Source organism: Hirundo rustica, chromosome 5 (genome assembly GCF_015227805.2).
Source record: "Hirundo rustica isolate bHirRus1 chromosome 5, bHirRus1.pri.v3, whole genome shotgun sequence".
Classification (NCBI taxonomy): domain Eukaryota; kingdom Metazoa; phylum Chordata; class Aves; order Passeriformes; family Hirundinidae; genus Hirundo; species Hirundo rustica.
Window position 1 is genome coordinate 32,784,182 of NC_053454.1, and position 27,241 is coordinate 32,811,422.

At 39.2% G+C, this 27,241-nt stretch overlaps 1 protein-coding gene across 3 annotated transcripts in view; it reads left to right on the plus strand.

Moving 5' to 3' along the window:
• DCTD (dCMP deaminase) overlaps window positions 1-27,241 on the plus strand; it is a 37,783-nt gene that overhangs the window by 3,899 nt on the left and 6,643 nt on the right. The window contains exons 1-3 of one of the 3 annotated variants that reach the window (XM_040065680.2): window positions 12,811-12,890; window positions 16,854-16,965; window positions 18,300-18,435. In XM_040065680.2, coding sequence (XP_039921614.1) covers window positions 12,856-12,890; window positions 16,854-16,965; window positions 18,300-18,435 — 283 coding nt within the window. In that variant the 5' untranslated portion in view covers window positions 12,811-12,855. Of the gene's footprint in view, window positions 1-12,810; window positions 12,891-13,267; window positions 13,361-16,853; window positions 16,966-18,299; window positions 18,436-27,241 lie in introns of those variants that run through there. The other 2 variants (XM_040065681.2, XM_040065683.2) reach the window with 2 other exon arrangements.

Genomic DNA, 27,241 nt, shown 5'->3' on the forward strand with positions numbered 1-27,241 from the left:
TGGGATAGTTATGCTTTTACCATATAAAGCATACAGAGACTGTGGTCAACCCAGGTAGGCAATACCCTCTTGGCCATTAGATGATTGTCATACGCACACACTCCCAAAGAAAACCCCAAATTAAAATCTGCCTGTGTGAAGACAAGCCCAGAGAGATCCTGAAACCCAGCACTATTAGATCACTATGGAGTGTCTGGCCTTTTACTTGCATTGACAAAATCCTGTTTACTGAGCTACATCTGAAAGAACTGAAAATAACAACACAGTGAATAGTTTCTCATTTTACCAGTGAGAGGTCTTTGTTTTTCTGGGCCTTTTCCTTTATTTGAGAACAGAAGTCATGCTCTTTGGAACAATTTTTTCTTAGTCTTGTCCCAAAGCCTATGTCAGACCAGGCTGAACTTGCTTAGGATGCCCTCACATAATGTGCTCCTCCAGCACCTCTAAGTCCTGTCTTGGTGGTCTTTTTTTTATACCTTCAGTCTTACCACCCTTGTCACCCTTGTAGATATCTGGGTTTAGAAAACCCTAATTCTAACCTGAACTCATGTCTCTTGGAAATGAAAGTAGGCTGTATCAATATCATCATGCCTATATAATCTACATCATTTTTGGCTCCCTTGAAAAACTACCAAAATTGTAAAGCAGTGTCTTCCTCAACAGAATGCTGTCTTCCCAAAAAAAATCAGATCAATTCAGGTGTCTCCCGATGCTGTTTCTTATCAAAGTTTCTAGTAATTTGTCCTGTACACATCAGACTTAGATTCTTACTATTTCCAGATTTTCCCTGGGATCTTTTTTAAAAATCGATTTCGCATCTTCTGCCTTCCAGAAGCAAAGCAATTTTAAGCAATAGGTTAAACCCTGCAGTGAGTAATTCAGCTCTTTTGTCCTTGAGTTCCTTTAAAAATTTGGAGTGTAGACTATATATTCCTGGTGATATTCACTTTATCTATTTCTTCCATAATCTCTTCAATTTCAGACTGCTCTTCAGATGAGTTCCCTGCCAAGAAGGCTTCTGATTTTGAAATCTTCCCAGTTCCTTCCACAGCGACCACCAATGCAAAGGGTTCACTTAGCTTCTCTGCAATGACCTTGACTTCTCTGAGTACTCTTTAATGCCCTGAAAACAAACTAGTCTTACAGATTCTGGCAAATCTCCTGCTCCTGATGTGTTTTGTGGTGAAAAGGATTATTAGTTTTGATTCCTTTGTTAGGTATTCTTCAGATGCTTTTTGGTGTGCCTTATTATGTTTTCACATTTAACCTTGCAGAGTTTGTAGCTCTTTTCTTCTTGTGTCATTTGAACATGACTTCAGCATTTTCAAAGGTAGGTTTTTGCTTCTAACAGCCTTACTTACCCTGCTGGTTAGTTACACCAGCTTCCTTTGCCCTTTCTGAAGTCTATCTTAAGAGAAAGTATGTACTTCAACTATGATATCTTTAAATAGGTTCCTTGGTGCCTGTACAGCATTGAGAATCTGAGCTGCCCTTCTCTTCATTTTGACAAACTTCCTCTTTCTTACTTCGTTACTCTTTTTTGAATTACAACAGAGCTGTAGGGAAGAAGTGCCTGGAAGTAAGCCCCTAGTTGTTCCTTGACCATGATCTAGTCTAGAGGTTTTTGAAGGAGATTCCTTGAAGGGTTCCTTTCTTCAGAGCTGGGTCTGTAAAGAACATAGAAATAAAAATGGGGGAGATATGGAGGAATATGTGCTGTTCTAGGACTTTCTGTGTGCTTACTTGCCCTTGCTTTTTTACCCTAGTCCTATGGATATTTAATTCATGCAGCTGCCCTGTGCTTCCCTCCCTCGTAGCACTATTGGTTTTCACTGAACTGCTGTCCCCATTTGTATTTTTGTGGCACTCTTAATGGCATCACATCTGGATTGACAATTGTAACGAAAGCGATGCTGTGCACAGTCAGGTTACAGATACGCCTTGAGCTGCCCTGCTAAAGCACCAGGGACAACTCTTCATGGTACACGTTCCGTGACCCAGGTGTGTCACGAGTCTGGCACACGCAGGGCCAGCGGAACCAGAGGGAATGGCTCGTGATGGAGGCCCCTGTGCAGAAGTAACCGTGAGACTGCAGTGGGTGATTACGAGACTGAGCAGAAGGAAAGTGCAGAGTTCCCCTCTCATCAGCCTCATGTAAGAGAGTAACTTGGGTACCTTGGGTAACTCAGCTGCCAGTCAGGCTCATAAGAAGATCCATTGCTCAGGGTGATGACCTGCTTGTGCCATACCTTTGGGTACAGGGAACTGACTGCCTGGTCTGGGAAATCTGTACCATATATGGACCATGGCTTAGACAGTTAAAATTCAGTTAAAAAATCAACAACTTTTCAAAATAATGAGGTGTAAAAATAGTAACAGGCAGGGGTTCTTCTCACTTACTTTCCATGGCACTTTTTAAGACTTTTGTTCTAAGATTTTTTTAACACTCATATTTCTCCGCAAACCAATGCAGAAACCTTTTGAAGACCTTAGGAAAAGACGAAAATACTTCAGCCAAAAGGTAAAATCCAAAAGTTAGAACTTTGCTCCGTGCCATGGCACTTCCCAAGTGAAAGTGAGAAACCAGTGAGATAAATGAAAGTTTGGGTCCTGCCTGCCATTTTAATTAAAAAATTATTGTCAAATGTGAAAAGAAGCATGTAGGATTAACCTATTTTGACATATTCTAAATTTGGGATCAAAGAGATAAGCTTGTCACAGTGGGCTCCCACAGAATTTGGGGAGATAAAATTCCTGAGGCTTTGATCAGCTTTGGCTGATCCTGAGCTGTCATTCAGTGGTTTATATCCCTAGAATATAGAGTCATGGTTACAGTATGTTCCTCCTTTAGTATGCACAGATCTCTGCTCTGCAGAAAGGAAAGGATTTTAAGCTCTTTTGTAAGATCACAATAAAGATTAAGATTTTGCATGGCATAAATACTGGGTTTCATTTATTTATTCTCCAGCAGTGAGACAGCACTATTACATGGGTGGGATTTCTCTATCAATACACTTGCCATATCCCACTTCCTGCACTATCCATTTTGAGCTATAGATGTTATACTTATTTTTGTTCTCTGCATTAGTATTTGCCAGTGGGTGGTCATGAGTACCACAGAAATTCTGTGCAAGCAGCTGGTACTTCCAACAAGGTGTTCTTGGTCCTACTGCTGTTGAATTATCAGGAGAATAGAGTAGAAAAACATTTTTAGAAAGCTACGTTTGATGCCAAGTGTAAACAAAGACTACCACTATCAAAAAACCTTTCTTTCCTGGGTACCTGATGTGCTAAAGCCAGCTAGATATTAATGGTTTTATTAATATTTTTTCAGCTTCATGCTTTGAGAATAAAAGCATTAGCTCTTACAGACCATACTAGTTCTCATGTAAGCCACAGCTCATTTCAACAGCTATCACCTTTCATTTATCAGCTCAGAAAAATTGACAAACTCAATCCAATTCCTGTTATTGACTGCAAAAGCTGCTATTTTCCTGGTAATTATCTTAGTTCATGCCACAAGTCTGAATTTAAGTGCATAATTCAAATTCCTTTGAAGTTATATGAGCATTAGCTGTTTCATTCCTCTGTGTTATGCTTGACAAATTTGGGTCCTATTTAACATTTCTAATTATTTTTTTTATCGTCAAGGAAATTATTCTTGTCAAGCTATTCCATTAAAACATAGCTTTGGAGTAAGATTTTACTCATGGAAGCATATTGTTGTCTTTGCATAAGCAGAATTTATGAGTTCAGCTCCTTTCCCCAAGAGATTAAAATATGACTTTGTTGGCTTTGTGATTTTAGAGGCTTTCAGATTCACTTAGTTCACTTTCAAAACGTAGTTAAAATTCACATTTTATCTACAAAATCTAGAAAAAATGTGGGGGCTTTTTAAACGATAACTCATGTTTTCGCACTAACATTTATTGTCTCTACCTTTTGGAAAACCGTGAACTATCAGAAGACTGGGAATAAAATAGTCAGAATAGTAATTATGAAAGCACCATGGAAGAGCTTTTATAAATGAATAGTATAACAGTAACTGAGGGGACAGAGGAAATTCATGTTTGGAAAATTGCACTTTAAAGTTTATCTGGAGTTGCATTTCTTGACAAAATTGAGGGCAGTTTTATTTTTTTTACAAAAATTGATGATTTTCTAAATTTGGAATCAGCATACAGTCAGAGAGGCTGCTCTGTCATTAAAAGACTGATGAAGACTGCTTTTTAATTATGAAAAATGTATAAATATAGAATTCTAAACATGCTAAACAGAACCCACACCATCAGGTGAACTTTATTTGGATTAAAAATGAATTTTAAATTTATCTTGACCTCAAAATGTATGCTTTTGAACTGTAGAAGTGTTCAAACAGTGCAGAAAATTAGTGAAGTTAATGACATGATGAAAAATAAGGGGAAGGTCAGCTTGGACTAGGACAGACCACAAGACTGTACAAAAACTCTGTTAATGTAATATATATATTTATGTTAATATAATATATGTAATATCTAATGGTCATTTTTAAGCTAGTGATAACAAACATTTTTTAATATTTAAATAAAATTTTGAAAAGATAGGATAACTCAATAAATTTTTTATTTTGCCTCTGCAGACAACATATGACTGTAATTGTAAATGCTTGGGTATCAGTATTATTCGCTTGACTGATAAGAAGTTAAACAATATAAAGGGCAATAGCCTGAAATGGGGCTAGAGTTCCAGGCAATACTTTACAGCTAATTTCTTTAAATAGGAAACAGACTACACAAATCTGAGACTCCAGCATTCTAGTGCTTGCCCACTGAAATATGTGTAAACATTTTATGGGATACACTAATGAAATAAAACATCTGTGGGTGTGGTTTCTATCCACGCTTAAGGCAATTTGTTTAATATCTTGAATTGTGAGGGTTTGAGTCCCATACTCATATTGAGTTCCTTTAATACTATCTTACCTTGCTGTTCTTATTATTCATGTAACAGCAGTTTTTTTTTAAAGTTCTGTTTAGGTCTTGTCTCTAATATGTCTTTCAGACCTAAGTTTACAGACTAATTATGTATCAAGAAAATATTTTTATTGTTATTATATGTGTCAATTTTTTTGTTTCTTAGTATATTTTGTTATTAAAAAAAAGATAAATAAGGGTAAATATTTTACATAGTAATAAGTATTATATATGTCTGCTATGGCAGTATGTCCTCATATCTCCATTTTCTCCCTAACATGGAGGCATCTTATTGCCTTTGCTGCCTTCCATTGTAGTGTTTCATCTTTTGTTGTATTCTTTCAATCCTGATAACAATAATATTGAACACAGTATAAAAGAGATGCTGATGGAAATGTCTCATCTTGCAGTGTTTCAGAATGGCAGAAAAAGCAAAGATATTTTGTTTTTAATAATGTACAGAGAATATGAATTTCATCACATGTTTTGGCCAGCAAATCTAATTCTTAGGATTCTTCTCAGGTCTGGGTTTATGTGCAATTGTCCACTAGAGTGCAGGCTGAGACCAACAAACTCATTTTGTTCCTGTCATAAACTGACTTTGAACCCAGGTGTCTTAATGCACATCGTTAGTACATTAAAGCACTGCACCTTCTAGCTTCAGCTGTGAGTATATATACTGCTATCAAATTTGATGGATATAGCTTGTGAAGCTTAGTGACCTAGGGTGGTGATAATAAAGTATTCTGGAACCTGGATAACATTTTATTCTGTCACTATGGTTTTCTTGCTCTGGTGACATCAACTAATTTGTACTGCTTTGTAGGAGATTTCTGTATCTGGCTTTTTAGCCAGAGTCTCTGTCTCCTTACACTGCTCTTACTCTTCTCTGTCAGACTGAATTTCTTTCAGTGACAAAATGTTGCCCAATATTGATCCCAGAGTGCTAGCTAATTTCAGGTTCTTGTATTGCAGATCAGCTGAAGTGCTGTTCAAAACACTGAAGAATTTTCTAACACAAAATGCACAAAGAAATTGATCCATATAATATCTTCCAACAAGGATTCTCTGTTCCCCAATCCTTTAAAAGACCATTAAACTGCATTAAAAACATTTTTATTCTAAAAAATTATCCTAACAAGAGTAGCCAGTTTTCACTAAGCGCATAAATTTTTTAGGATTTTTGGCCTGTTTCTTATTTTTGCCTGTTTAAGACATTCATCTTCTGCGGAAAAATGCTCACCACAGAGGACATATATACCAGCAGAGTGATTTGGAGTTCTCCTTCTTACAGTCCCTATAGAACCTATTGAAGTTTTTGTAGAAATAATGGGGAGTTTTTTAGTTTACTTTCCTGTAAAGGAGGAATATCGTGTATCAGTTCCCTTTTGCTTCCTCAGTTTTGAAAAAAGTAAAACACATCTGTTATTTAATTTTTTTTATCTCCCTAGGCTGCTGTGAAGGCTGGCTTCAAAAGACAGTTTTTCTACAGTACTTTGAACCCTAAAAACATTTTGTTGTATTCTGAGAAATAAGAATTGAATAAATCTTAACTAATGTCTGTATTCCCTTTCTACAGTCAATAGCCCATCCACTTTTGAATTCCTTAATGATCCCTACTTCAAAAATCACATCCTGCTCTTTGCCTTCTTTAGGTAATCATCTCTTTTATATAGCACAGAGCTGCTGTGGCTCCATGCTAAAACTCCTCATTTACTATATACTGTCTTTGCCATCTGAGTCAATATCTTCCTAATGTGAATATGTTTTTATTTATAATGGTTTTAAAGTTACAATACCATAAAAAGTACGGATACAAACTGAAAAATAAAAAAATAATCTTGGGGTATCAAGTGCTCAGCTTGAGCTATTTCAGCCTGAAGAAATCATGTTTGTCTGATGTAGACAACTAAAAGCAAAATCTCATAATAGGAAAGTGCCAGGAAATATTGAAAAGGAATCATGCTGTCAATTCTGCTTATGGAATAAATTAGGTTTACTAATGGTTATATTTCCACTTATATCTACGGAGGGAGCTCAGAGTTCCTGTTCTTCCAAGGATGTCAAATGTATTTCCTGACAGCTCCGGCTCACTTTTCATTATTGATAAGTTAGAGCAGTGTGGCTGTTAGCTGCTCTTGTGTAATTAGTTCAATGAGGTTAGGAAACAGCCAGAATGTAGAAGAGATGAAAAACTAGTCACATATAATATGTCAGTGGCACCTGAGCTCCCTCTGCGCTGATGCCAAGCTAACACTCAGGACGTTACAAAACGAAGGCGTCGTGCCTTGTGTCTCACGGCTCTCTCGGTGTTATGTCCTAGGGACAGAGCAGTTATCCTCCCACTGAGGAAGGATTAGCCTTTTTTGCTAATTTGGGGAATTAGGTGAACTGGCAAATTGAAAGGCAAGTAAATTGAAGGGATTTCATCATGCTGAGGTGAGACAGGACAAACCCAGAGCAAATACAATGGTTAATTTTAATTTTTTTTTAAATTTAGTTTAATTTTGCCAGTGTATCTGAGAATCCTGAGATATTGTCTTCCCTTCCATGCTAAATCCCATATAAAGATGTAAAAAATTGATTCTGTATAGCAGCTCTAATATGAAGATTAACACGCTGTAATAATGAAATCTAAAAATGCGGTTAAGATAAATGACAGGAAATTATACATAAAAATAGGAAAATTCTCTATAGCCAAAATCTAAAGCTTATCATAAACAAAAAACCCAAAGAAGGTTGGACAGAAGTTTCATTGAAGTTAAAAAACACGAGTATAAGTGGAATTTGTATCAGGAGAAGAAAAGTAAAAATTACTAACAGCAAACTAGTTTGCCCAAATATGAAGGGACACGTATTCAATATAATTTGTAGGAAGAGTAAAAATTTCTGTCTTCAGAATGTGTCTGATGTCATGATTACAGATAATGTTATTTTCCAGTTGAATTTTTTGCAAGCTGATGCACTGCAAGAAATTTGGGGACTTGAGGAAAATTCATGGATGTAGTATGAAAAGCTACTACATCATCACAGGAAAATCTTGCCAAATCAGAAGGGACAGAAATAGAAGTTAATTTTCTCAGATATTAAAAATAGCCCTGAAAAATAAGGGGAAGGTAACAGAAGAAATAGAAAGCTGTGAAGTATGTAGGCAGCTGCTGAGTCCAGAAGCAGAATGCTAAGAAAGTGAAACTTTATACTGAAAACAGAAAATTAATTTCTCACTTCTAACTAGGGAATATCTGTGATCGTGACTAGTATGGGTAGACAAAGAGGGTAATTCATGTTTGGAAGGAATCACTAGGATTGCCAGAAGACGTTGCAGTCTGAGACTTTGCGTCTTAGTTTACTTTCCAAAGGAAACTTAGATTATCTGTGATTTCCAGTTGTGGCTGGAGATAGGAAAAAAGTTCCCATGCAATATCTTCCATTTTTCTAGCACCCATCTTTGTCCTGTTGTCCTGGTTTTGGCTGGGATAAAGTTACATTTTTTTCTTAGCAGCTGGTACAGGGCTGTGTTTTGGTTCAGTATGAAATTGTGTGAGATTGCATAAAAAGGGAAATTTGGATGCAAGGGCAGGTATGAATGGAAAAGGAGTTTCAAAAGTAGAGGACTGGTCAGAGACAGATACAAACATTAGGAAAAAACAGAGGAAAATCAGCAAATAACACACAGCATACAGAAAGAGCAAATCTAGCTGGAAAATATACCAATACCAAAGAAAAACAAGGTAATCAAGGTACTGCAAAGACAACATTTGCCTACAACTAGAACCATAATTATGAATAAAACAAGAAAACAGTCAAAATTAGGAAATCACCATATGTCCATAAAATTTTTATGTGAGATGAAAAATTGTTTCCTTTTAAAAATTGATCAGAAGACTGTTTAAAGAGTATACTTTATATACTCATTTCTAACCCCAGACAGAATAAAGTGCTAACATTTTGGGTTTAGGGAATTTTGCAGAATTTTCTCTGGAGGACTGAGAGTGTGATACTCCAAATAGTATCTCACCTGGACAGAAAGAAGACTTCAATGTAGCACTAGACTCTAGTTTTCAAGGAACAGATGCTATACAAAGGTAACATAATAAACAAGCCATCAAAATCTAAGAATAGAAAAGAGTAATGATTTCCTATTAGGACATGAAAAGCATAGGGATACCTTAATATTGGCTTGACTGATTCTGATAGATACTCACCATACACAGGAATCTCTGGCATTCAGTGCTTATAAATCTGTAAAAAGGTGGGCATCTAAACACAGATTTCAATGGCCTGAATTTTGGCACCTGAGTTTGAAAATACTGAATTTGCAACAGGCTTCCATCTGCACCATAATTACCATGGTATCATCCTATTTGGTTTTAATCAAAAGCTGGTAATAAGTTGCGTTTCCTACCATCTTTATTAATAAGTAGTTCCAAAATTGCACAGTAAAAAGAATTACGTGCTAAAAGTAAAAATCCTATAATAATTCTGACATACTTATGCTCCCTACAGAAAATGCTACAATATAAAGATCTAACAGTTTGTTGCAGTCTGTTAATGGGCTGGTTTGCTAACAAGCTTCTGCAGCTAACTCTGTTTAGGTCTTCCAGCAAGGAGGTTCCAAAATAGGACTTTGTTCCCAGTATGAAGTCTGACATTGCAACAAATGTTATTTGAGCAGTGAGGAAGCCATAACTCCATATTCTTTATTGGATTAGCTGTAGAAATTCAGAACTGCAGCATATACTAGCAGCTGCATTTGTATTTAATGTGTTCCTCAGACTGTAAGCAAGTATGGATAGAAAAGTTTAACTCAGGTAGAAATTCCTGTTTGGAAAAATATTTAGAAGATGAGTCTTGCCTAAAAAATAATGTTATCTACCTATGAAGATTATTCTCTCCATGAGCAGTTATTTCTCTGTAAGACAGAGAAGATACAATAAAGACATACTGTCATATTTATTTATCTTTCTCTTCAAACCTGGTAATTAGTTCCTGAAGAATCCATTCCATTAGAGAAAAAGACAACAGCTCATTTTTTTTACTTTTCCCTTAAATTTTGAGATTGATTTCAGGGTGGACTACCAAAGTGCATGTTTCATATTCTGGTAAATAGTAAACATTACTCTCTGAGCAACAATTTATACATATGGAACATTTAGGGAAAGATCTTGCTTGCCAGCAAAGTTAAAAGAGTCTGTTGGCAAGCAGCAGGAACATGGGGAGGGGGGTCTGTAAACTGGGGGTTCCCCAAATTTGACTTAGTTTGCTTTTGCTGAAATTGACAAAAGGTAGATGGGAATGTTTCATAAGAAGTAAGCTAAAAATATACACAACTTGACAGATGGTTATATATTTAGCGTGTATTTCAAACTTATATCACTTGGTGTTAATAAGAGCATCTAAAGTATTTGTAATCAGCTCAGATTTTTTATTGACACCTATCCAGCAAAGTCATTATAGTCCACACTCAGGACCTTGTTAGGAAATGAGATAGAAAAAACCTCCAAACCAATACCTTTTATTCAAATAAGATTACCTGAGATGCTTGAAGCTTTTTGACATACATCCTCCTTCTATGGAACAAGAGAGGAATGTGCAAGGACAGGACTAGAGTTCAGACATAAATTTAAAATAAGTTTGGCCTAAATTTGAATGCATGTCTGTCTTAACAGGGGCTTTGAGTTACAGCCCTCTAGTTCTGTCACAGAGATCTAAATGTTTCTGAGGCAGATGAAAGGTGCAAATAAGCTTCTGGATCTCAGAGTTAATGGAAAGGAGGATTCAGACAGCTGATCCAGGGCAGCTGCTGCTTCTGCAGAGCGGGCCACTGCCAGAGAAATCTTATGGAACCTGCCAGGCAGCCTGACTTTGCCCCACACCTGTAGTAAGTCAGGCTACCTACCCTCAGCACAGCCCTGAGTTTAGAACACAGGGTCCTGGCCTAGATCTTACCTAGCCCAGGTGTACCCCTCTTCCCACGTGTGCTTAAAGAAAGAGGCTGTTATGTCAGGTACAATAGTACATGGTCAGAACAGTCACAACTTGGCCACAAGGGAAGTTTTCAGTATAACTCTTTGAAAAAAACCTAGGGGAAATAAAAAATTAGCAAGGCTTCCAGAAGATGTGCCACTTAGCAACATTATAGGAGTCTACAAACTTAAATTCCACCAGGAGTTTTCCTCCACAGGCCGTATATCACTGCTGTATTATAAGTAGTAGTAGTTAGTAGATGTTATTGCGTTTATCCTCAGAATCCTAATTATGAAAAATAACAAATTTGTTGTGGATAATTGTAGTGCTACAATTTCAATTCATACTTCAAGAGTGCAGAAACAGATATACAGATAGTAGAGAACTTTTTGAACCGAATTATGCTTTTTTTTTTTTTCTTTTCCTCTTCATATTAATGTGCTCTTTAACTCTCTTCAGGGTCAGCCGTAGTTGGGCCTTTCTTTTCACCTTCAGGCTCTTGCTTTCCTGAGTGATGCTACTTTCATTAAATTTGTTCAATTTTTCTTGCATTAAATAGTTCCTTTTCATTCATTAACAAACTGTACATGAACATTTGTTGTCCATATGAAATTATGCCAATAGAAGTCTTGCAAACTGAAATAGCTATATGTTTTCCCACACTGAGGGCTGAAAAACTTGTCAGTTGAAGTATAACAGGTTGCTTTTGCCAAGTTTTCTGGTTACAGCTGAATAAGAATAGCTGTGAAATTAAGTAACATTTTCATATTTGATAGTTTGTCAGTTGTCTAAAAAAAAAAAAAAAAAAAAAAAAAAAGCTAGCTGATACAGCAGTCTTAACATGAAAACATATTAGCAATATGCTCCTCTGTTGATCACTGCAGGATCTCTCTGGTTCAGCATAGCTTCAAGAATAACTGTGAGCATGGCAGGTTCCTTGGCTTAGCCATCTTCTTGCACTCCTGTCGGCGTAGTAAGGTACCCGCTGTGCAATTTGCTGTGCGTATAGCCAGGAACTATAAAGACAGCTCCTGAGACAGCACTGCTGTGTATCCAGTCTCACAAAAATGTCCTGTTTTCCAGCCTGAAGCATCCTCCTGCATAAAGATTTTTGACCAGGCTGCAGGAAACCATCCTCTCAGCCATGTCAGTTGACCACGTTCAGATCAGCGGTGCAGCTCATGTGCGGTGCGAACCCACGGCTTGCGCACACAAACCCCTCCGGGGATGCTCTCAAAGGCAAGCGTTTTCCTTTTGTCCATCACTGAGTTCGCTGCCCCTGTCACTGCCTCCAGTGGGAACCGAATTGGTCTCGTTCCGCTGGGTTTGGGCCGTCTTCAGTTGATGCCTCGCAGCCCCGTGGGGCAAAGGTGTACCTTGCTCCCATTGGAGTGCTTTCGCAAAGGCATGCCCTACGAACACACCATACCAACATTTTGTGTTTATTGTCATACCTCTTCTTTTGCACTGTAATGGGTTATATATACCTGCTCAGCTACCTGGGCATCCTGGGAGACGTCTATGACCTAGCAGCAGCTGGAAGTATTAATACACCATAACTCAATTTCCATATGAATTTTATATCCAGAGAACAAATAAAAACTCCGGTTTTTCGACGTTTTAATACGTTAATGTCAAGCTTTAATAAATAGCATTTACCTCAAGAGCGTGAGCAGGGCAAAAACCCGCATGCTTGTTTCAAAGCACAACATTAGAAGCAGCGTCTGTCAGAGAATTGAACAGACATGCAAGCACTGGTTCATAGTGTCGCGGGGGCTCGCAGCGGCCCGGGGTGGCAGCGGGATCAGCTCCCGGGCGCACCCGAAGCGGGCTCGGGCCGTGCCGCTCGGGGCGCGGCTCGGCGGCCCCGGCCCGCCCCCGGCCCCGCCCGCCCGCGCTCGGCGTCCCGCGGCCGGAGCAGCGTGGGCCCGGCAGGATGAGCGGCCCCCAGCCCGGCCACCAGCGGAACGGGTACGCGAGGGCAGGGCCCGCGGGGGCCTCCCGGCCTCCTCCCGCCCGTCCTCCCGCGGCTCCCTCTCGCACCGCCGCCCTGCTCCCATCGCACGCCGGCTGGTTAAACTTTTTCCGGGCGGGCCGGGCCGCTGCCGCCTGCGGGTGAAACCCTGGTGGCGCGGCCCGACGGCCGCGGGTGGTGCGGCCATCCCGGCCTCGGAGGGAGGCGGGAATCCTCCGGGACGGGAGCGAGGGAGGGAGGGAGGGAGGGAGGCGGGAATCCTCCGGGACGGGAGCGAGGGAGGCGGGAATCCTCCGGCAGCGGACGGAGAGGAATGGAGAGGAAGGTCCGCGCAGCCGGGGACTCCCCCGGGCAGCGCCGGCCGTCGCCGCGCCGAGGGAAGCCCGGCCCGGCAGGGAGGCGTTTCCTGAAGCCCCTAAAGGCCGCGTGCTGAGGGTTTCGTAATCGCTGGGATAGGAAAAAGCAGGTAGGGTGTCTTGTGTTCATTATTTCCGGAAATGAGGAGCGGCGTGAGTAATATGCAATTAATTACAGAGTCAGAAGTGACTCAGTAAAAGTGAAGTGCGTTCAGTGAAGGGACGTGTTCTTGTGCTGCTTAATTGAGGCTCAGTATTCATACACAGTGTTTATCTTTACAGGTTTGATGGGTTATCTCCCAAGAAAATTGTGAATATAATTAATTTGTAATGCACTGAGTATTGTTTTTCTGTAAGAGAGATTGAGTTTTCTCTTTCAAAACTTTCTTTCCCAGTACAGAACATGTAATGACCCTATCTCAGTTACCTGGATGAGGGGAAAGACGGGAAGCCTCGAGTAAAGGAAATCCCACGTTAGTTTAATCTAGTAGTGATCATAAAATATGAGATTGAAAGAAGAAGCTTCTTTTGAAGGTCATCAAGAGCCTGTATCCTGTTTGGCTTTTGGGGAACGAGAGCTTAGTTGAAGATGTTTATTTCTTATTTTTAAGGCACACTTCATTTTTTACCTTTTTCAAAGCCCAGGTATTGATAGTTGGTCTTCAGTAGTATACATGATACTGGGGAATCATACTGCTTGAATAGAGCTGTAACATAATGCACATGGCATCAAAGATGAGTAAGCAGAGGAAAAACTTAAAAAAGAGGGAGGTTGATGTGATACCCCCCAATCCTCCAGTTGTACTATATTGTTGTATAGCTGACTGTCATAATTGTCATATGAAAAAAATTGAGATGATAAATTCTGTTTTAGGATTCTGAAAATAATTTTTTGTTATGATAGACAACTTAAGTAGCTGAATGACATTTGTTCCTTTTTCAGATGGTGTTACAGCTTACTTGAAGCCTAGATGGATGAAAAAGATGTGAAAAGGGAGTCAGTGTTCTCATTATAGAATCTTTTTCTGTATCTTCCCTTGAAATAACCTTTACAAAATTTTCTATAGACTACAAATTATTCTAAAATTTCGCTTTTTCTTTCCCCCCATTGTTCTTCGAAGTATTCTTCATGGCTTTCAGTTTCTGTTATTTTTGTTTATAAGTTCTTAGGGGTTTTCCTAAGGGTAAGTCTTGATTGCCTGTTTTACAGCAAGCTATAGTATTTTCTAGAGTAGCTTTCATTCATGCAATTCTAGAGCTTGAAAATGAGCATAAAGAAGATTATCAGCTGCCCCAAATCCATAAACTAATTTTCATGTGTGTGCTTGTCTGCTAGCCAAGGCCTTGGCTTCTGCTCAATCAGAAATTAAGTGGTTTATATCCATTTCACACTCTTGAGTTCTTATGCACTGAGTTGAGGGAATTATCTTGCCATACACAGTGATGTTAAGTAGAAGTAATTGAGTATGGCCTTTGGGGGGGTTTTATGTTCTCTTTGATGTAAGCCTTCTGCTTATTTTTTAGATATGTTCCTCTCCCTGTGAAGTTGGTACTCTGAGGGACCTCCACTTACACACAGTTCTGTATTTATTAGAAGAGTAAATACCAGCTTTTGTTATGTTCTGAATAAGTAGAGTTGCTAGGAAATAATTTAACAAAAGAAGATCTCACGACCTCTTAGTTCAGAGTACTGCTATCTTTCTGGAGCCCTTTTCCCAGAATGTTTTATTCAGTGTAGTTCTGCATTGTGTTTCATCCCTCTCCAAAGACATCACTGTGAATGTCACTTAGCCAGGAGCCATCATTTAAAGTCCAGTTGTGTTTTAGATTTTGTAAATCCCCCTTTTTGAGATATTTCAAATAATTGTATCGCTGAAACATTTTCTTGATGTTTCAGCTAACCTGTCAAAGTTTAGCTTGGCAGAGAGTGGTGTGAAGGCGCGTTTTTAATCTCTTCTTTCTCTGAGCACTTTTCCTTCTTGGTAGGATATAGCCCCAACCCTTTAGTTACAGTGATTCAAGTCAGTTTGGGCATTCTTAGAATCACAGACTTCATTTGTGTGTTTGCTTTGACAATTGACAGTTCAGGGCACTGTTTGCAATGTTGTCAAAGTCTGAGAGAGGTGTGTGGGTTACATCAAGTGTGTTCCTCCCTCCTTCCTTTGAGACGGTAGCCTTAAAGAGGATCTTCATTCATTCCAAGAACAAGCCAAAATTGCTAACTTGTGATGTGCCACATACAGACTATTCAAAACCAGCAATTTATCTTTGGTAAATAGCCCCTTTTAGGTTTCTAAAGTACAGTTTTATAATGTGCTGGCATTGTTTTCACTCAAACAGTGTAACCTCTTTATGACAACCTAACTGCAAGCCTCTAATATATGCTTTTTATGTTATAAAAATAATGATTAACTAAACACTTGCCTTCTAATGTTTGTCTTCTGAAAGTGCTGGTACTAGTGTTGCTAGGAGATGTCTTGCTTCTTACAGTTACCTGTGATGTATTTTTCTGTATGGCTGTACATCACAGGAAGGGTGTCTTGGTCTTAAGCTGTAGTCTTTGGTAAGAGGAGCCTAAGAAAAAAAGTACTGTGCCCCTTGTATTTTGATAGCCTAATCATTGTATTTGAGCTGTTCCATTGGTTTGGTTTTCAAGTTGTAGCAGTGATAGGTGAGAGAGTTTGGGTAAATTTATTTCAATTTGATCTTTTGTTTGAAATTTTCAAAGCTTAAATATATTTGTGGAGAGAGAGATGTCTGCTTTTCTTTTCTTTGAGCTGAAAAGCACAGAAATTCCCCTGTTGTGTCTTACACTGTCTGCGCAGGCTTTCACCCATAAGCAGGCAAGAGAAAATGATGTATCACCTTTTTTTCCTTCCTCCTTCCCCCAGATATACCCTTCAGGGCAGGGAAAGAAGCAACCTTTTGTGGCACTTTCATATATTATATCTAAAGGGAAAAGTTCTTGAACCCATCTCCTGTCAGTTTTCAAAAGGCTTTCGTAAGACATAAGAGAAAATTAGCAGGGAGCTGTTGGAATGGCCTCAGTCAGATCTTTGGCGGTAAATGTTGTAACAAGAGGTAAACCTATGGTGATAACCATATGGTCAGAAATTAATGACTGCAGAGGAAGTTACCAAATGGGAAGCTACTGAGCACTTGTCGTAGGCAGAAGTACAAAATAACTTAGATTAAAAGCTGGCAGTTATCACAGTCATCATAAAAAAGATTGTGTTGTTTGAAGGAGAAGAATGGCAGTACATGATATACCTGAACCTTAGTAATATACAAGGTGTTATCTATAAAGGATAAATTGCTCTGTCTTTGAATTGCTCAGTGCTCTGAATATCTCAGCCTTCTTATCTAAAAATGAAATTTGCAACCCTGCTTGGATGCCTTTTCCTTGAAAGAAAATGTTGCATATATAAGTTCCTGGAAAGCACTTAACACTGATGGTTTTACTATCAAAAATTAGTGAATGTGTGGTCTTAGCCACATTCTGATGCTGCTTACTTTAAACTTGTGCACATTAAAACAATACAATTTGTAGTAACTCTAGGCCTATGGTGTTTGCTGATGGCTGTCTTTTTCTATAAACTATAGTTTCAGCAGTGAAGCATCCTGCAAAAAAAGAGAGGATTATTTGGAATGGCCTGAATATTTTATGGCAGTAGCTTTTCTGTCAGCACAAAGAAGCAAGGATCCAAGCTCTCAGGTAAGAGGGCAGCATATAATAACATAACCTAATCTGTGTTGCATATCGCATCAGAAGTACACATAGCATTTTCAGGAATTTCTTAATAAAAGTTATTTCAGTGTATAGCTATTCAGTTTTTAGCATAGTCAGCACCTTCTGTTACAGAAATTCTCTTATTGGGCCTGACCTTGTATGTATAATTCTGTGTACATTTGTAGCTTGGGGTTTTATAAATCATCTTTTCATCTGGAAGTTAAAATAACACATGCATTTTTTCTCCTTTTTCCAGTAAATATAGTTGCTTTTAGAGGAGGATAAAACTGCTGGAAGTTTTAGGTTGTGATTTTTTAAGACACAACATTTTACAAGTTTCTTTTCCTCACCTCTAAGAGTATTCATTTGTTTGTTATTGGACTGACTGGAGTTTTCTTCTAGTTTGTTCCTCCCTCAGGCTCCCCTGGTCCCTGTGCTTCACTGTCCTCATTTTTCACGTTTCATGTGCCTTAGTTCAATATTGTTCAATATTGATTTCAGGTGATTGATACAGCTCCTGAAACATGCTATTCTGTGGGATCCAGTCATCCTGTTAGACTTTCTTTGTGTGAAAAAAATCAGGAATCAAATCCCAGAAAAGCAATCTGTTCACTTCCTTCTGTACATTATGGCAGTTAGCTCTCTGAAGGTTATTTACTTGGGACTATAGTTTTGTTACCCAAGGGCCGGTTGATAAACACATTATGTGATTCAAAATTAGTACTATTGCAATTCTAACAAATAATATGGGTAGAAAACATAAAAATGGGACATTTCATCCTTCTTTTCTTTAAGAAGAGTCCCTTTTTAGACTTGGGTTGAAGCAATAAAGGGTGGGAGTTAAAAGGTTTGGAATTTTAGTGCCCATTTGCAACAAGCCACAAAGGCTTGTGAGGCCTTCAGAAGCCAGCAACTTGTATTTCTGTTACATCTTCCATAACTTTTCTTTTGCTCATGTTGCTCATACTGTTGCTGGGAAGCTAGTTTAAACTTATGTGTTTACTAGGGTTCATTCAGTGCTGTTTCTGCCCCTTGAACTGAGTTCATTTCAGAAGTGGACAAGGAACAGTGCTGGCAGGCTGGGATGGGAACAGCATGACCAAAGGGGGAGCAGAGTTACATCTGCCCTGACTTATTCCAAAGCCCCAACAGTTAGGTACAATTGTAAGCCCTGTTCACTAGATGATGTGACTTAATGTATTAAGTGAAGCTTGTATCTCTTAAATGAAAATTGTAGTACTTACTATTTATATCTCATCTTTGTTGTTGACACATGGTTTTGCATGCTGCTGGTACTATATAAATCTGATTTTATTTAGGTTGGTGCCTGCATTGTAAATTCAGAAAACAAGATTGTTGGAATTGGCTACAATGGGATGCCTAATGGTTGCAGCGATGATGTACTACCCTGGACAAGAACAGGAGAAAATAGACTAGACACAAAATATCCTTATGGTAAGGCTTCTTGTGGATGGCAGGTTAGACTTATGATGTCTGTATATGTGAAAGTTCAGCTGGTAAAGTATTGATCAGTTTTTCTTCCACTCACTCGATATCGTTAATATGCCCAGATGTGGTATAGTAGGATAAAAATCACAGTCTTCTTGAAGGACTGACTTCCTGGTGGAATAGGTTCATAAATATTAGCCATTTTGAGTTGGGTAGTGAAAGCCTGTAAATATGAAGCAGATTATTAGCACACAGTTGCAGTGTATTGCAGATGATTGCTGCTTCTGTGTGTCTCCACAGAAATTTCAGAGTGTTTGTATGCAAAACAAGTAATTGGGTCAAAAATACAGGTAGTAAAATTATAAACTCCAGTGGTGGGAAATTTCCATTTCAGGTGTTGATGCAATAGGTCATATATACTATGAAGAAGCTGAATATTTGTCTTGAAGTCTGTGTGCCATGGGTCTACCCTTCTATGGGTGAGGTGACTTTCATTGTTTATTTCAGCCTCTGATTTGATTTCCATTTACTAGATGGACAAAAGGAATGAAGAGCAAGGATGGTTTCATGGTAAATATGGTTGAGTGCTGCTTTGCATCTTGCCTTTGTCTTTGCAGTAGGCATAGTTTGGCCTTATGTAAGTGTTATTTAAAGGGCTCTCCGTGAAATTTGGTGGACCTATCAGCAGGGCTGACTCTTCTGGATCAGGGTTTGCAGGAACCAAGGAGACTGGGCTCCGTCAGGCTTCACTCCTTAAGTGCTGTCTGCGCATGGAAATGGGTTTGACTACTGCCTTGTGGCCTGCAATGGCTGATGTGTGGGAGAGACCTTGGTTAGGACTGGTTAGAGACCATACTGGTTAGAGACCTGTGCTTCCTTGAGTCCCCCTTCACCTTTCTGTACCCACTCCACCTCCTGCTGCACTTCTCTGTGTGACACTGTCATAGTTTTAATTTCAAACCGGGCAGAAACAGCAATTAATGTAGTGGTTTCATGTTCACTAAATTTTGGTCTTGGTACTTACTCTTTTTGTGAGAGAGAGACTAGGAGAAAAACAAAGCAGGCTCAACTTTAAAATTAACAAATAGTTTATTAACATACACTAAAAGAATAGAAAAAAAAGGAAGTTGGAAAGAAAAACTAAAATGGGATGAAACTTCAAAAACACTTTTCCCTCCCCTTACAAACTATTCACTTTGTTACAAAACAACATAAAGAAACAAAACTTGTAATTTTCAGTCAGTTTCACTATCTGATAATAGTCTTTCATCATTTCATTAGGGGAAGAGTATCTTCTGGAGTCATGGATCCCACTGACAACTTAGAACAGTTCTCTTGTGGGTTTTAAACTGTCACAAAAACAACCGCCGGGAGAAACTTGCCTTTGTGACCCTCCCAGGAGCAGTTTCCCAAGCTGCATATGGGTCATGGGTCTTAGACTTTTGCATCCTGGGGTGTCACTTTCTAAAGATGAATAACTCCAAAGCAAAGGATTCTTCACCTCAAGGTAGAGAGATATCTTCTCACTTCCTCACTGGCACAGGGGGCTTCTCATCTTTATCTCTGTTCAAGCATCTTATAGGATATTACTTAGTCCATCACGAACACCTTTGCTTAAATCTACACACAAATTAAAACAATCATCTCCCCAAATGCATATCTTTCCCATGATTTAAAGGAATGACCTAAATATAGAGTTAATTTCCATGGCTCAAGTAAGAATAGAACAACCAACTCTTTAACCCTTTGTCCCAATAGTCTTTTCACTCTTGCTTTACTTCATCCTGCTGTTCTTTATGTTCACTCTGTCCTTTCTTACTCTCTCAGAGAAGGGCTGAGCTCTAGAAGCTTCATGTTGCTAAGAAAGAGTTAAATCTGCTCGGAGTCTTTGTCTCTCTCCCTCTGTAGCTCATGGTGTTAGATGTTCAAGGCCGAGCTGATGAGGGAGGAAGAACTCACAGAAACATCAGAGATCGGAGCACCCGGGCAGTCCGGAATTTCAAAAAACCCAGGCAGGATCATAAATGCCTTCTCAGCCCACCCCTCAGTGTAAATTGGGGTGGCTTTGGCCTAAATGGTGCCCATAGCTCTTATCAGGGCCTAGCAGAGATCTCTCCCTGCTCCAGAGAAGTCTGAAGAAAGTAGCTGTTACAAAACAGCAATCTCTCCTTCCCATCCCCCTTCACCCGGGAGCCGATGGAATCCGGCCAGGACTCAGGCCAGCTCCCACCAAAAGGGGGGAGCAGCAGGCCCAGCTCAATGTTACCTGTCTCTCTCTGGCCAAAGGAAGAAGAAAAAGGACCCACCTACAGGAAATTCATGGTACTTCCCAAAGTCGCATCTAGTTATTCTCAGTGGTTAAAACAGAGGCCAATATTCCAGCTAACTCTCTGATAGGTCCCTGTCTCTTCTAAAGCAATTCCTAGGTCTTGACCTGGAGAATTACTCTACATTTTTCTATAACTAAAAAACCAAACTGTACTAACCCATGACAGACACCAATGCAGCAGAAGGCACAGGCACAGAAGAAACAAGAGCTTCTTCATCCTGTGCTGCATCTCAGCCTATCCTGAGCTCAGGAATGGCAGGGCAGAGAAACAAAAAAGAGAGAACCAGAGCTTTGAGAAATTTTCCTTCTCCCTGCATGGGTGGGGGAAAGTCAGCCCCAGAGTTCACCTTTTGCAGAGAAGTACTGACTCTTTTCCAGTGACCAGTATTTATCTCTGCCTGCTAATTCTGTTTCTTACTTGTAACTTTACAATTGGTGTGATAGAGAAATTAAACTTGCATGAGTTTTGACATAGCCTGAGTTCACTCAGAGCTCTTTCTAAAAACCATTTTCTGGTTTTCTATAGCATTGAAGTGAAAGATGATATGCAATGGCTCAGCACATAATTCATCAGTTTGATATTTTTGACTTCTTAAAACCCCAGTACTTTGTCCTTGTTCACTTCACCAATTTATTATAAAACCTCTAATGGTAATTCTGAAGCTCGAGACTATTTCATATTATTGTTTTTAACAGGTGCATTCCCAATATAGGGCCAAATTTGAAGTCTGCTTCTGCCAAATTTGAAGTCTCTGAACTGGTTTTACATATAGTGCTGTGACCATAATGGTACAACTTAGTGGGACCGCTCTTTATTTATAGGGTGAGGAAACAAGTGTTAGCCCATTGATTAAATAAAAAGCACTGAAAACAGAATATTGATTTTGGTTGAATCTTTATGCTGCTTTAAGGTCTCAGTTCTGAGCTGAAATTAGCATGGGTGGTCTCTGGCATCAGCGCATATTCCAGGCACTCAAATCTAAGCTGACCAGTTTAAACTAAAAGTACTGTGAGGAATCTTTGTACAAGATGATGTGAGAATGTCTTTCTTTTTGTTGACTCTGACTGCAGAAGATGTGGAGCCTGTGATGTCTAAAAAATGAGCTAACTCGTAACAGCTTGGAGCGCCAAGCTGATTTCCAGGAGTTGGTCTAACTGCTGCCCTTCCCCCCATTTTCTTAGTCTTCACCTCATTAAAAAAATCACAGCTTTGTAACACAAAGTGTCTGCTGTGATGAATAAACAACCTATTTCGTAATTCACAGATCATTTAAACTCTAGCAATTTCTTATTAATCTTGATAGCACAGTTGACAGACCAGACAAGTATATATATAAAAAAATCTTCTGCTTAAAAAAATTCTGGTAGATGCAGAGACACATAGAATTGCTGCTAAAATCTCATTAAACTGTCATTTTTCCTTTCTCCTTTTGCTAATCATCACAGCATTTGTGTAAATTGAACTTTTTCTCCTTGCATTTTCCTGGCTTGTTCAGAGACTACAATCTCACTGTGTGCTTCATTAGCTAATCATGGGAACAATGGCACTTCCATCTCTGCACTGTAGCTTATTGGATGAAGCTGATGGTACCTGTGCATCTACCACCACACGAAGTTGGAAGATGTTTTCTGGAGCTACTTCATGCATCTGCAGTGCTACAGAAAAGGTTTGGGGTTGGATCTGAGTGCTGACCACCTGGTCTTGGGTACTCTTGTGGGTTAACCATAAACACTTAGCTCACTTCCCATGTTTTGCAGCACTTTGACTAGCTTTCTCCAGAACAAAGCTTCAGCGTTGCTCTTCCAATGGTGCTCCAGAGGGCATAGTAGAAAAAAAGACTGTAAGAAAACAATCAGGTATAGGCTTATAATGCAAAGCCTGCTGAGATGGTGTGCTTAACCTTCCTCCTTCCCTCAGGCCATACTGGTTAGATATGTAACACATACTCTGTTGCATGCTCTGAAAATCCCTTTCTGGTGGGCTGCATAAAAATCTTTTCACTTCTTTATGCACTTTGAACTGAGACATACAAAATAACTGTGTGGTGTCCTGGGACTCATGGAACTTGAGGAAACGCAGGGCCAAGGGCGGTGTGTTGCTGAGGGAGCCCTAAGATGAGCATCAGCCAGTCTGTGCCAGTTGGCCTCAGGGCCAAGGGTCAGTCCCTGGCCCTGTCTGTGTTTAGCAGCATAGGCACAGCAGGGGATTAGACCCAGAGGCAGTCTTTGCAGAAGGGTGTTAGGTGATCCTATAACAAATTTACTGAGCTCTAGAAGAGCTGATGGATGCATTGACCCTACAGCTCTGATCAGATTCACTGTTTCATGGTTAAAAATCTTCCAATTTCCACCCTAAATTTATCTGTGCTTAGTTTTTAGGTTCTTGCGTTTGCCAGCAATGTTCTTCTAGCTTTTGGTATTCACTGTGGTTAACCCTTCCTCTTTCCCTGTGCATTTATTGATAAGCTACCTTTTGAACTTCTGTTGTGAGGTTAAACAAGTGCTGTCACTCTTGAATTTTGCTGTATCTTGACACTTGTTGGTTTGAATTCACCGCTATCTTGATTACCTATGTCTGCTGCAATATACTGTATGTATCTATCTCACACCCTCAAGAGTGGGTTCTGCTCAGCTTGTTGTTAGGGGCAGTGTTGTGCTTGATTAAGAAATCCAGGTGTAACCTGAGCTGCTGCTGGGAGAAGGCATCAAAATGTGGTAGCTTGTGTTCACCTTTTCTTAGAGGTTGCAAACATTTGCAAGGCATTTGGATGTTACAGGAATAGTGACATGGATCCCCTGTATTGATACTGTGCATTCCTTATGAGATTCTTGAAGTGGATAAAGGTTCTTCCTTCTAATTGTGATGTATATTTGAACAGCATAGCCTTGTTATATCAGAAAGCACAAAGTGTTTTGCAGAGTGCCGTTTTTCACGGCACGATGTCAGGATTTTGTTGTTGTGTTGGAACTAGCTCCAGGCTGCCAGTCAATGACAGCAGCAGGGATGTGTCTGCGTACATGAGAGAAGAGGAAGGCCAGTTTTACTAAGATGCTATTAAACATTTACTAAGATGTTGTTAAAAGCTCTTTCTGAAGCATTGTGTTCAGTACTATGTGCAGAAGCTTCTTAATAATTAGGCAAAATTCTGTCTTTCAAAGTCAAAAGTCTGCCCTTTGTTTCTGTTAGATGAATCTGAGGATTTGTTGATGCTCAGTTTCCTCTCACCAATCATTTAAAATACTACATATTCCCCTATTAATACAAGTCTTCCCACTAAATCTAGTTGCTGTGTTCCTGTTATGCCCTCTGTCTCCACTGTAATCTTAAGAACATCCATTTGACAACCAGTCTCTAATTAAGGGTTTTAAATTAAAATGACTGGCAAATTTAGAAACCTCTGAGCAATACAGAAAATATTGAGTAAGTATGCTTACAAATATTTATACAGGTTCAAATATGATAAAATATGTGCTGTGGCAAAAAGTATGCTCTAATTGAATGGTACCTGCTGTGTAAAATGAAACAAACTGTTACCAACATTTCCTTGTGTTAGGATTATGAGCTTTTTGTCAATTTTTCAAAGAAATGAACACTCAACAATATTCAGACAAATGTTAGTTTTATAGAAGCTGTTATTTTGACAGCACAAAATTTGATAAGGCACACTCTGAAGAAGTGTGCCTTATCACTCTCTCCAACTGGCAGTGCAAAGATGAGGCTTCAGCTGGGAAGGGGTTCTATAGGAGATGGGTCTCCACTTACAGCCACTCACTATTGTCCTGCATGGATTTTTGGCCAATTCTGGTGTCATACATCAAATACTTAGAAATTTTGGAGATCTAGAAATAACAATTCCTCTTGTTCTGCTTGCCTGCTAAGAAACACCTGTGTTCTGCTGGGAGTAGGACCGACTTGGAGCAGGATGGGAGCAACTGTGAAATAGGGTAGGTTAGCTGATGCTACTCAGGTTTTGAGAGGGGCTTCTCTGGTCTGACCCAGCAAGTTCTGTGGTGTTCATAAATGGGGTAAGCGGTTCCCATCTTCACTTCCCAGTTCTCATTATTCATGGAAGAAAGCAGTGAGGCTTGGGTTCTGCTTTTCTTTCTGCAATCTGAAGAGGCTAGGACTCCCAACAAATCTGCTGCTGTTATCCTTACCTCTGTGCCCTGACCACAGCAGCTGCTCTTCTCCAGCACACACACGGGGATAGAGAGAGAACAGCAGGAAGGGCTGAGGGTGGTGCCAGCATCGATATCCTGCCCTTAATGCAGTGACCAGCAACCATCCCTAGGCTTTCAAAAAGGTTGAAAAAAAATAGATGTCATTCCACAAAGTTGAGATCTATCAACTGCTGCCCCCAATGGTTTTCACTCCAGACCCCCATTCCTTAAATTAATGTTTTGATACCTTCTGTGATTCTTGCTGTGTTCAGTGTCAGAGTTCCAGCAAGTAAAGTATAACAAAATTCTTAGTCTGGCTCAGTTAGTAATTAGTAGCACTAAAAAGCCATTCTCCCTAGCCCTTCCTCTGATTGCTTTTTTAAAGGGTCTTTAAAATTATGGTGATCCCTAGCATGCTCTTCATCAAGCATGTGAGCCTTTAAACAGTATTAAACACTTTGACTAGTCTTGTGGTTCTTATAAAATTACTAGTCAGAACACAGTTAGAATGTGGGAAGAGTACTTCTGACTCTGCAACCCACTGGGAACATGCTCATGTTAAGTGTTCAATCCTGAAAAATTACCATTTATAGGGTAAGCAGGGGTCTCTTACTTACAGGTGAGCTTAAGGATGAGTACTACCTCAGCTGTGCAACACAAACCAGCATGCAATGAGAAGAGACAGAAACACTAGCAATTAATACTACCAGTAATGAACCATTCATTGGCTTTTTTCTTTTCTTTTTTTTTTCCCCCCTCTCATGAACATAGTAGCAGGTGGTGGGAATGTCAGAGCACACACTTAACTTCTTGTTGCATGGTTATTTCTTCAGCTAATGAAGCCTTTTGAGAATACTTTTCAAGCTACTTTTACAGAATGGGAACCAGTGTTGTGGACTTGATATTATGTTGGCTGTATGTGAATACTGTTTTTTAAAAGCCAAAGCTCTGAAGCCCCTCATAGGGTATTGTAAAAACTATTAGTTTTACTAGTCTGCTTAAAGATACAGCATTCAGAATTCTGAATACTGTGCACCTGTGAAAGGTTATTTTAAGTTAGCTTCTTACTATCTTGGAGAGGACAATTTTTAAATATTAGCAGGAGCGTTTAACAGCTTAGAAAACTTCATAACACCCCAAATGTAAACTAGTTAGTCATTAACAAGAGGGATTTTGGACTTCTGGATTTGTTTTCTGTCTCTCAAAAATGCTGGGCCAGTCCGTAAGAAAAACCTATCTTACCTTGTCAATGCCTTTTTGACAGAGAGGGGTGATATACGAGTAAGAGGGAATTAAGAGTGATGGGACAAAGCCTAAAAATACTTGTCTGATGCCAGCACCTTCTTAAGAACCATCTGGCATAATATCCCTTCAAGTAGCAGATGTCTAGGGAGATGTATAAAACAAACACATGTGTAATGATAGTTCCCCAGAATATACTTTCAAATCACAGCAACTGAGACAAAATGGTTTGGTATTTAATAGCTCCGTAGACTAAAAAAAGTAATACTGGGTGGAAAATGATGAGTTCTGGAATCAGTACAAGGTTCTGGTCCTGTACTAGTTTCTGCAGTAAGTTCAGTAAGAAATACTTGGTTAGGCATGTGAAAACTATACCTCATTTTCTATTTGAAATGAAAACTTGCTGGGTTTGTTTTAGACTCAAGTACTTTTTGTCTTGGAATGATTAGTCTGTATCTTATTGCTGTCTCTGTGTCTTCTGTCCACATGGGATAGTTGTAATTTTTCTTAACTTCAGATTGTGTGAAGATGGTCAGGAGGAAAAATTTATGGTTTTCCCTTGATCCAGCTGATTATCTTGTGTAAGTTATTCTTGGCCTGACCTTGTTTTCGCTTGGGAAGAAGTTTGTTGTTGAAAGTTTGTAGAAGTCTGCCAAAAGGACCTTTTTCTCTCATTAGTGCAGGAAGGAAACTTCTTGTAGTACTAATAATAAAACTAGTCTGGTTTTACGGCTGAAGATTTCTGAGTTTTAGTGAAGGAAAAATATTTACTGAATGAATTAATTTTGTTTCTTTTTTAGTTTTGGAAGCCTTTGCAAACAGCCTTCTTTCTGGAGGCCGTCCAAATTTTAAAACTGCTGCTTAGGACATAAATATATTGTTCAAAGAAACTTTAAAGTGATATTTCTGTCCTGTTGACATAACCCCTACTTCCGGTTGTGGGAATTATGTCACTCTTTTACTCAATCCTCCATAGCTTCAGAAAAATAATTTTCTGACTATTCATTTTAAAGGCTTTATAAGATTGGTCAACTTAGTAATATACTTGGAGTTCAATGTATTTTCTGGGTTTTCTAAATG